This window comes from Macrotis lagotis, chromosome X (genome assembly GCF_037893015.1).
Source record: "Macrotis lagotis isolate mMagLag1 chromosome X, bilby.v1.9.chrom.fasta, whole genome shotgun sequence".
Taxonomy (NCBI): Eukaryota; Metazoa; Chordata; class Mammalia; order Peramelemorphia; family Peramelidae; genus Macrotis; species Macrotis lagotis.
Window position 1 is genome coordinate 508,598,511 of NC_133666.1, and position 11,746 is coordinate 508,610,256.

Consider the following 11,746-nt stretch of genomic DNA (forward strand, 5'->3'; position numbering starts at 1 on the left):
CTGACTCAAAATTAATTTAAGCTCCAAATGTTTACAAAGAATAGAAGCACTCTCGGGAGTAATACAAAAATGCATGGAGTGACCTACTTCTCATATTGTATATATGTGCAAATATAATTATAGATCTAAATTTACACAGTGGAAGGTGTTGGCTTTTCCCCAGCTATTGCAGTGCCAAACCTTAATCCAGAGCACATTGGTAAGAGATAACATTCTATATGACTCCATTCCTTTCAATAAATGTCTTCTAGGTAGATGGTTCTAAACATGTTCATTTTCACCTATGCAGGGTCATTACTGCTTCTGCTGCTGATGTCAAGCCTGCTCCTGTCAAGGAGTGTGGAATCTCTACCCATCTGTCCCAATGGGGCTGTCAACTGCCAGGTCTCCCTCAGCGACCTTTTTGACCGTGCCGTCATGCTCTCTCACTACATTCACTCTCTTTCCTCAGAAATGTTCAATGAATTTGTAAGTATCTGTTCTATTCCAGAATGACCCCTCATTTGCACTCTGGAATAACAGAACTTTAAAATACCAAACAAAAAGCTCCCAAGTCCATAGTAGTCAATGGGAAACATCCATTGCTAATGCTAAGAGTAAGGCCACTTTAAGGCTGTTTTGAAGGTAGTAGCCACCTATTAATGTTTACTCAGTTAAATAGATTTCCTCCTACACTTACTACCTCTAGTCCCATCAGTTATATCTCATGGAACTCTACGCCTGCTTTTGTGAAACTCTGGATATCTCCTAACCATCCTAAATTAGTGATTTGTGTGGAAGTTTTAATAAAATTAAACACAAACTTTATTTAATTCACAGAGTATATAACACAGAGTACTTCCATAGCCAGGAGGAGGGAGGAAAATTATGTCAGGAAGTCGAAAAACAATGGGACAGTACACATCCAAAACACTGAGAATCACAGTTCAAAGGAAAAGAGTTTTCTAATTACAGTAATAGGGTTAGCGAGGATCATTAGTAAACAGGTAGGAAAGAGTTCTGTTCTCTTTCCGATTGAGGACTTTTTAAAAGTCCTATGTTATCACCTTTAGACAAGTCAAATTCCATTTCATATTTTATTGCTCCATTGAATTTAGTGACATTCAATTGAAAATCTAATTTAGTATTTACCTATGAATATCCATGGTTCCATTTTTTTTAATTCTGACTTTTCTCTTCCAAGTCTTAAAGTTCCATATTTTTCCATCATTTTAATGAAAGTTAATTTATCTTTGTGAACACTTTTATTATATCTTTTATTTTTTTCATTTTTTGATTACTTTTTAAAATCATTTCCTGAAAATGTTTGTTTTCATCTGCCCTTTTTCCTTTACACGTTATTTCATAATTATCAGTACTGAAAAACTTCTTTTAGCAGTCATATACTGAGAAGTCATTCATTCATTCCTACATCCAAATAGCAATAATTAGACTTGGTATTTGGGAGATGAAAAATGAAAATATAGAGATATTAGAAAAATAAGCTGGAAAAAGCATTATGTACCTTATTTTTAGGTTGATTTCTCTTCACTGTATCCTAAAAATAATTGCCATCCTATTATACTACTAACCTGCTAATCAAATAATATGTTACATTAATAAACAAAACTAATTAGTTATTTTTGGATACCTCTAGGATGAACGATATGCCCAGGGAAGGGGATTCATAACCAAGGCCATCAATAGTTGCCATACTTCTTCTCTTTCTACTCCTGAAGACAAAGAGCAAGCTCAGCAGATCCATGTGAGTCCCATTTCCAATTCTATAACAGGGACAATGGAGAGGAGCACTTGTCCAAGTCATGTGGGTATATTGAGGCAGAGCCAAGGTTTGAACTCTAAATTTTATTATTCCTAATCTAAAGTAATTTTACTACAATTTGCTGCCTCTTTAATTATAAATACTCTTTATATGTATGCATTGTGTATTTAAAACCATAGAATGATAGATAAAAAGGTAGAAAAGTCTTCAGAAACTTTCTATTTATGACATATATATTTATGGAGGGGAATTTTATCAGAAAAAAGGAGTAACATAATGGAAGTATTATAAACACCTCCATTAAAGTCTTATTCCAGTATCTCATTGGCATAGAGGTGACCTTGGATTAACTCTTCAACCTCCGTAAAAGGGTCTCCTTAATATGCCCAAGTTGGGAAACCAAGTGGGACAGTGGATGGGTCTAGAGTCTTGAAGACTTAAATTTTGGCCTCAGACCCTAGCTAGATGACCCTAGACAAGTCATTTAACCATCATCTGCCTAAGTTTCTTCAACTAAAAAATGGGGTTGGTAACAGCACCTACTTCCCAGGTTGAGCATCAAAAGAAATGATATATTTGTAAAGTTCTTACTGAGTACCTGGTAGATGCTTAGTTCCTTTCTTCCTTCCCTACCTCCCCTGATCCCCCAGTTAAAAAAAAAAGACCCATGATTTTATTATCTTTTCCCTTCTAAATGAAAAATTCTTTCTCTTCCTCAATCTAAACCATATACTTGTCCTGAATAATTAAGAAACTCAAGTTAGACCCCATCACCAAAAGTTCAGGCAAATCTACCTAAATGATTCTGCCAGTGTCCAGAAGGGAGATAAACAGAGGTACAGTTTTACTGTCTTCTTAAATAGGAACTCAAAGTGAAGTAAGTATGTTTTTTAATCCTGAACCTTCTCCTTTAAAAAATAATAATAAGAAAATGATAATAAATATTTTGCTGTAATTATCAAAATTGTATAGTAATTATGCTATAATTTTATATCATCTAATTTGGTACATTCTATATAGCATATTATAATTTATACAACTTAATTTCAATATTATACTAATCGACGGTATAATAATGTATTATTATAATTTATTGTTATTTTAACAAATACTGACATTTATATGATGCTTACTATGTGCCATCCACAATTGTTTTACAATTATTATTTCATCTGATTCTGGGAGGTAATTTTCTGCTACATAGAATAATAAGTTCCTTTTCATTATATTCATTACATATATATATATATATTCATTTATATATTCATTATAAAGCTCTTTTCTTTTCATTTTCCCAAATTTTAAAATTATCTCCATACATATTCCAAATGACTTGGAATTCTCAAGGAAGCTGTATGCCACAATGGAAATATTGCTATACTGGGAAATAGAGGATCTGATTTCCAATCTTAATTCCACTCCCTACAACCTGTGTACCTTGGACAGGTCACTTATCTCTGGGCTTCAGCTCCCTCAAATATAAAATGGATTAGGACTAAATAACCTTGAAAGTCCTTTTCAGTCCTAAATATATGCTCCTAAATTATATGGAAAAAGCTCATGCTTCTCTCAAAGAGTGGTTTTAATGGTCTCCTCTTGATGTCCCTGCACAGCATGAAGACCTTCTGAACCTAGTGCTGAGGGTCCTGCGTTCCTGGAATGAACCACTGTACCATCTGGTCACTGAAGTGCGGAGCATGCAAGAAGCCCCTGGCACCATCCTGCTGAAAGCCGTGGAGATAGAGGAGCAAAACAAAAGACTCCTGGAGGGTATGGAGAAGATTGTGGGTCAGGTGAGAGGAAACTTTATTTCTCCTCTCTTTTTTTTTCCTTTTCTCAACAATGGAAATAAAATACAGAATGGTGTGGGAGAGCTGGGGAGAGGTGTGGAGAACATGAATTCCTCTTATCCAGAAGAAATGCTTCTCTGGGTTGTAGAGGCTGTAGAAAGGCTTGGGGATTGAGGTTCTTTCAAATAGTTTTGCTCTCAACTCACTCTGCCATTGCAGCAAAGCATTCAATGAACCCCTGCATTGCTCAGAGACCTACATACAGAAGTCCCTTAGGATATGGAGCAATGGCTGGTGGTGGATTGGAGAGGGAGACCCTTTACTCAATTTGGCTTGAGGCATTAATATAAGGGTTCTTATGCACAGGCTCCCAACAAAGAGGGACAGATTTCAAATGGTCTGTAAACTTGGATATGAAAAAAATTACATTTTACATATATATTTATAATTTATATTATGCATAATATATATGCATTATATATAACATAATTCTTAAAATATATGTAACATATTTATATATAATATATCCTTTATATATTTCTAAAATATATAATTTTATATTTATTTACATATTTATATGATAAGCTACTATACTTTATATTTGACATCTATACATACAAATTTCTGGCTAAAATTTAAGTTTTTATTTTCCCCCCAAATAATTCAAAAAAATCATTCTGAGAAAAGTCCCATAGGCTGACCTAACCAGGCTCAGACACCTCCTGAGGGTCCTTCCTGAGACCTTCAAGAGCTCCTCTGGTGCTGTTTGGTCTCTTCCCTCTCTTTTCTCCCTCTTCAAAGGATGGGGATACAAAGAAAGGAAAGTGAGATGCTTTCAGAATACTTTGACACTTGTTGGCAGTTCTAGAAAGGGTAAACACTGGGGGAAAGATTGAAATGATGAAGACATAAATACTTTTCAGTCATCATCTGCAAATGCAAGGGACTGAAAAAATAAGATTGATTCATTTCTTTCTCTTTCTTTCTTTTTCTTTCTTTTTCCTTTCTCTTTTTTTCTCCTTTCTTCCTCCCTTTCTATCACCTTTATTGTTCCCCCCTCCCCAATTATGGCCTATTTATCAAACATCCATTAAAACATTTATTAAAATACACATAGCAGAGTAACACCATAGTAATCTCCCAGTGATATGTCCATTTTTTTTGAATGTTATCCTATAAAAGAATCACTTTTGAAAAGGGGAGCACTGAGTGCCAAAATTTGGGAGACTAAACCTCCCCTGGAAAAGAATGAGCAATTATCTAGAACATGTATAGATGTCCAACCAAGGGACTGTAGGGTTATACCAGTAGATTTAGTGGGTATCTGTTTTTATCCTCTAAGTAAAATGGCAGAGTAGGGAAGGTAAAAACACACTTTCAGTCTTTCTGTTCAGGTAACCAGGTTTTAAATTACTCCAATATGTTTAATGCAGCTAAGTGATACAGCAAATAGAATGCTAGTCCTGAAGTTAGTAGGATCTGAGTTCAAATCCAGTTTTAGATACTTACTGTGTGACCCTGAGCAAGTCCCATAATTCTGTTTGCCTTAGTTCCTCACCTGCAAAATGAGTTAGAGAAGGAAATGGCAAATCACCCCAATATCCCAAATGGGGTCAAGAAGTCCAGCAGGACTAAACAGCCATAAAAACATGTTCAGTAATTCCCAATTTTGCTTTTTTTCCCTTCTATTGCTGGGAATAATACTACTTGATTTTTTTTTTATATATGTCTACAGAAGTCTTTTGAACATTAATGTTCAAAATGAATAGTAATGTCTTCACAGTTTGCTAAGGTATTCCAGAAAAACTGCATTGTCTGAATGCACAATTTAATTCTTAAGGTAATAAAAAGAGTGATATCACATTATCACACTCTTTACTGAGGATATGTTTCACAGGTCTTTCCAGTCTTTTAATAGAAGAATAATCTTGTTATGTTTACCACAAACTAGAAATACATTTTAATATTTAGAGATATAAATTAGGAGCTTGGATATACAAGAACTTTCCTATTTTATACAGGGAGGCAAATTTATTGCATTAATTAATAATTTATGTTACACAAATTCATCTTATACTTCATTTTCCCAAATTTCATCCTCTCTCTCGCTTGCTCTCTTATTCTCTTTCTCTTTCTTTTGCTTCTGCCTCCCTTTATATATACCCTCTATTTCTCCCCCTTTTCTCCCACCCTAGCCTATTTATCCAAAATCCATTAATATATTCATTTAAAGATATATAGCACAGTACCACTATAGTAACCTCCCAGTGATATATCCATTTTTTGAGTGCTACTCCTCAAAAAAGAATCACTTTTGAAAATTAGATGAGCACTGGGTGCCAAAATTTATGAGACTGAGTCTGCTCTAGAAAAGTATTAGCAATTATCTAAAAATATAGAACCCAACAGATTGAGCTCTATCAATTGATTTTAAAATCTCTGAGCCCATAGTGCTGCCACTAGATTTCTTTCTTAGTTGTGCCCATCTTTCATTTGCTTGGAATCCTAACAAGACAGGAATTATTTACCTGATATCTACATGTCCTTCCTCTTTCAACACAAAAATGTACATTATAATTAGGACCTCCTCCCCAGTTTCTAAGATTCAAGCCCCACTTAATATACTCTAGGATTTCAGGAAACATGAAGTACTTAGGAAAAGTTTGAGAATTTCTATCCTATAAGACTTCTCATTTACCTTCTCAATCTTGACTATTTCAACAGATATTATTAATAGATTGTTAGAATTTAATGTTTATTATTGTTTCATTACATTTTAGGTTATGCCAATGAGGGAAGCAAAACAGTTAATCTGTGCTCCAGAATCTACTAGAAATAATGAACACACTAATTTCTTTTCTTAAAACTTCTGAGCTCATGGCATATTTGGGAAAGTCAGAACCTCTGGATTATGATATGATTGTATAAAATACCATGGTATTGCAAGGAGAAAATTGTCTGAGGACAGGTAGAGAAATATAGAGAAAATGACAGAAAAATAGATGAGAATGGCAACAAAGAACAGGGCAGCCTTTCGGGTTCTTCTGTTCCAGGATGGCTATTACTCTGGGACTTTGTTTTCTGACTCTTTCTTTGGGACTCTACTTTTCCCTGCCTTATGTGTTTCCCTAAGGAAATCCTGTGTGCCTGACTGTGCAGTAAGTTAAGGAAGTCTTGATCTCAGTAAACACCAAAGAATAGGTCAATCACAAGGACAACAAAAATTATATCCCTGACAATACCTTGTCTCTTTCCTTTTGGCTCAAGTGTAACTGCATCAAAAGACCAAGGTCTTATTCATTTTTAAAGTGATTGTGCATATATTATCTTTTTTAAACCTTAAGCCAGTCTTCCAAAGGTAGCATTCCCCATTATTATCCTTATTTGATATATGAAAAAACTAAAACAGAAGATAGCTGAAACCTAACAAATGGTTGTTGAAAGACAATGATTTTCTCTAAAATCACATACCAAGGAAACAGCAGAGGTATTCTGTTTAAATCTAGGATCTCTGTTTCCAGGGACAGTGCTGTTATTATCTTATCATGTAATTTCATTTTAAAACTTGTAGCATACTCATCTCATCACCTTCACATTTCAATTATGCTATACAAAGAAAGGAGAGCAATTGGATTTAAAAACTAACAAAGCACGAGTTAAGCTATGGTAACTGGCCAAGAGAAATAGAAGGACCAAACTGTACATATTGCCAGAGAAGTAAGAGCCCCCCATACAGAAGAGTGAAGAGCTTTTCAGACCTCTCTTGGAAATACCAAAGTCTATATTTAAGAGCCACACATATTTTTGAACTCTTGTCTGTATTCCACCTGCCTCCTCCTATACAAATAAACTCCACTTCCAAGCCTACAAAGGCCAGTCAAGACAAATATGCAAGTATAAAAAGAGAGGAAATCATTGAGTAAGTTATTTTGCTCTAGGTGTCTAGTGATAGTAGACTAAGAATATTCAAGTCATAGATTTAAATAGTGTCTTAGGAGTCATGAAGTCCCACCATCTTATATTATAGCTAAAGAAATCAAGGACTAGAGAAGTTAAAGGAGTTTCCTAAGATCACACCATAGTAAATATTAGAACTGGGGCTTAAACCTAGGTATTCTGATTCCAAATACATTGACTTTTTCCCAATTAAGTGCACAGTCTCCAACTTAGATCAACAGTCTCATATTGTCTAAAGAATTCTCTATGTATAGATTTATTCCTGTATTCTATTGATTAAGAAGAATTAAGGAGAAACAAACAAAAAAATAATAAATCTTTCTGGTCTCTTTGATGATTTAGGTTCATCCAGGTGACAGAGAAAATGAGGTCTACTCTGTCTGGTCAGGACTTCCATCCCTACAAATGGCTGATGAGGACACTCGTCTCTTTGCATTCTATAATTTGCTTCACTGTCTACGTAGAGATTCACACAAGATTGACAACTACCTGAAGCTCCTGAAATGCCGGCTCATTCATGACAGTAACTGTTAAGCCAAGGTCTCACCTGTTCCTCCCCAAAAATAGCTTCATTGCCTTACTGATCTCTGCCTTGGGGAGATCTCTCTAGCTTTCTTGTTTCATAATATATGCTTTTCTGAAATCGTTCTCCTATTAAAACAAAACAAACAAAAAAAGGTAATTCTAGATAACTAATTAAAGACCTATGAAACCAATTTGCTTAAATTCATTGAATGACAAATCAGTGCCATTCTCTACTACTTTCTAATGATTTATGTCAGTCATATCATTAACTTTGCATATTAGCCAAATAAACTATTGCCAAAGGAAAAAAAGAAAATAAGTGTAAAGTGTGGCAAATATTTGAGGATCATATCTTGATTGCTCATTCTTTTTGGAGTTGAATCATAAGATCATTCATGGAGAACTAGAATTAACCTCAGAGGACAAGTAACGTTAGCACTTCCTTTTATAAATAAGGAAATTGAGGGAGGTTAAATTACTTGTCCAAGGTCACTTGGGTAGTTAGTAGCATATTTGGGACTCAAACCCAGGACCAATGACTCAAACTAAAATATTTAGTTCACCCTATGAAATCAAGCCACATTCAATAGTATAGTGTTCAACTCACTAGGACATGGAAAATAAGCACTAGGAAACTGGTATCCAGATGGTTTGAAGATTTATTGAAGGGATGAAAGGATCCAGTGTGTGTCCATGTATGGGGTAGGTATGTATGTGTGTGTGTGTGTGTGTGTGTGTGTGTGTGTATGAAAGCATGTGAATGCCTGCCTGTCATGGTTCATAATTATAGTCTGTCTTTTTGAGTTAGAAGCCCATAATGTGAGATGCCACCACAAACCCAGCAGAACAATTTATTTTTGTGGTTCAAAAGAATTCTGGAATCATAGATATAAAAAAGATCTTAGATGTTATGCAGTTCTAATCCATTAATCACAAACATTTGTCAAGTGACTACCACATTGATAAGGCATAACACTTGATACTAGAGATGTGCAAATAAAAACAATACAGTTTCTGTTTGCAGAGAACATGTAGAGGTATAAATATAAGTAAAATGAAAAACAAAGGGTAATAAGTACAAAGAAGTTCAAATTAGTGCTATACTGAATGTGAGGGAAGAGAAAATACTTTTAACTGGAGATATCAGGTAAGGCTTTCTTTAGAAGAGGAAATGATGGAGGAGTGATCATGAGAGAGAGAGAGAGAGAGAGAGAGAGAGAGAGAGAGAGAGAGAGAGAGAACAGACAGCTAGGGTAATAGGTGAAGGAGAGAATATGGAAGAATTACAAAATTTCAGGGTCAGAAGGAATCTCTGAGGACATGCAGGCCTAAACCTGAATATACCCATTAAATGGTCTATCATTACTGGAAGATTTCTAGCAAGGGGGAACCTGGTATTTCCTGAGGCAGTTCATTCCACTTGTGAATAGCCCTCATTGTTGGAAAGAATTTCCTTATGGCAAACTTAAATGTGTTTTTCTACCACTTCCACTCAAAACTCACAGTCCTCATAGTGCCCAAGGGGCTAAGCAGGTCAACACTAATTCCCTCCCTTGCATTGCATCACTTCAAATACTTGGAGACAGCTCTCATGTCTCCACTTACATCTCCACTTCTGATGTCTAAACATCCCTGTCCACAGGATTGCAAAGTTAGAGATGGAAGAGACCTCGGAGCTCATCAAGTCACAGCCCCTTTACCCAACTCCACCATTTTTATATATGGTAATAATGAACTTGCCAAAAGTCGCAAAAATAAAAATCGCAGAACCAGAATTAATTTGGACTTGAGTCCTCTGACACCCCATGCCAGTTTTTTCCTACTCCAACAGATTATCCCATGTTCCTTTAGTTAATTATTCTCTCTTGGACAGCTTGGTGATACAGTGGATAGAGTACCATCTTCCTGAGTTCAAATCTGACCTCATATATTTAATAGCTTTCTAAACCCTCAGCAAGACACCTAACCTGGTTTGCCTTGGTTTCTTCATCTGTAACTAAGCTTGAGAAGGAAATAACAAATCAGTCCAGTATTTTTGCCCAGAAAACTTCCAAAAGGGTCACAAAGAATCAAACAACTAGATCTTTCTTTGTCAACTGAATGTTTTTTATATTTCAATGTTATTCCAAGAGGATGGCACCAAGAACTGAATATAATATTGAAAATTAACTCTAATCTTGGTAATGTATAATGGGACTATTCGTTTCCACATCCTGGATACTATCTCTGGATTCAGCATTAGCGGTACTATCTCTCATGTCACACTGTTGACCATATTGGCCAAGTAATCCACAAAAGACTCCAGATCTTTTTCACTTGAACTCTTATCTCTGTCTACCTTTTACCATCTTGTACACTTGAAGTTGAATTGTTTGAACCTAAATGTCAGACTACACATTTTATCTCTGCTAAATGATTTCTTATTAGATTTGGAATATTAGTTTAGCCTACTTAAAAAAAAAACTTTTTTGTAACTTCACTTTCTAATCCAAAATAGTAGTTATGTATTCCAAGATAGCACCATCTGCAAATTTAGAGTATTTGTGCTTTCTTTCAAGACCCTGATAAAAATATTAGTGCCACTGGATCAAACACACATCTCACAGGTACTCCATATCCTTTATGGTCAAGAATCAAATCTAACCTAGCCATTCCCCTCATTTCCCCTTACCTTCTGAGGAATGAAATGATCATTAAGACAAGAACAAATTGTTAAACTTGAGTATCTTAGTCGGGAGTAGAATACAGAGCATTTGTGTGGACAGTGCTGGATAAAATGACAAGGATGACAAAAATAAGCCATGTTCAAATTCCAACTCCAGTATTTACTTTGGCAATCATGACTACATCATATTGAGACTCAATTTTTTTTTGTTCATTTAGACAATATGGGCCTGGCTGGATACCTGTAAATTTAAAGTTATTGTCAAATTCAAATCAGATCATGAACACAAAACATTTTACAAACATCAAACGGCTATAAAAATGTCAACTATTATTGTTATGGTGGAAAACAAAGAGAATGATAGATATAGCAACATCCTGGAGGCAGTATTAGGTGATGGAATCAAAAGCATAACTAGAAGGATTACCCTTGACAAAAGGGGAACCACTTCATCCTTTGAGACTGAAGGGAAGAAGAAAGGAATATATAAAGACAGGCTTTGAGGTGAAGGGGATACAAGTCCCTGTCTCTAAGGATAAAATCCTTCCACGATTTCTATGAGAAATAGTCAAATAAAAATGTTGAAATATAGTTTAAATTATGTAAAGACATTTTCTTAAGACACTAAGAAAGGCCAAGCTAAAAATAGTTGGCTTTGCAAATCATATAACCTTATGGATACAGGCATTCACAAATAAAGAAATCCCTAGTTGCTTTGTATTTTAATATACTATCATCAACTAATCTAGTGCTATTGAGAAATTTACATTTCATTATGGAACTGGCCCTGAAGTGTTTACCATATAAAGGTCTGACTGACAGCAAGGCCAAATCATGCAAAAACAAACAGAGAGTAGTGATAGAGTTATAATTGAGAAATATTCTCTTTCCTGGGAAATTAAAAAGGTGATAAAAGAGAAGAGAAATTCAAATATCTATGATTCATCCATCTAGGCTACCCAGCAGACTTTCAGCTAAGAGTCAAGAGAAGCTGAAAGAACACCTGAGATTAGCCTCTATCCACCATTCCAGACTTCTTCTCATGCT

General features: G+C 35.2%; 1 protein-coding gene across 1 annotated transcript in view; it reads left to right on the top strand.

The window, feature by feature from the left end:
• The window catches only part of PRL (prolactin), a 10,419-nt gene extending 2,376 nt beyond the window's left edge, over nt 1–8,043 (top strand). Inside the window, exons 2-5 of the mRNA XM_074203938.1 lie at nt 290–468; nt 1,637–1,744; nt 3,376–3,555; nt 7,852–8,043. Coding sequence (XP_074060039.1) covers nt 290–468; nt 1,637–1,744; nt 3,376–3,555; nt 7,852–8,043 — 659 coding nt within the window. The remainder of the gene's footprint in view (nt 1–289; nt 469–1,636; nt 1,745–3,375; nt 3,556–7,851) is intronic.
• Nucleotides 8,044–11,746: the final 3,703 nt, after the last annotated feature.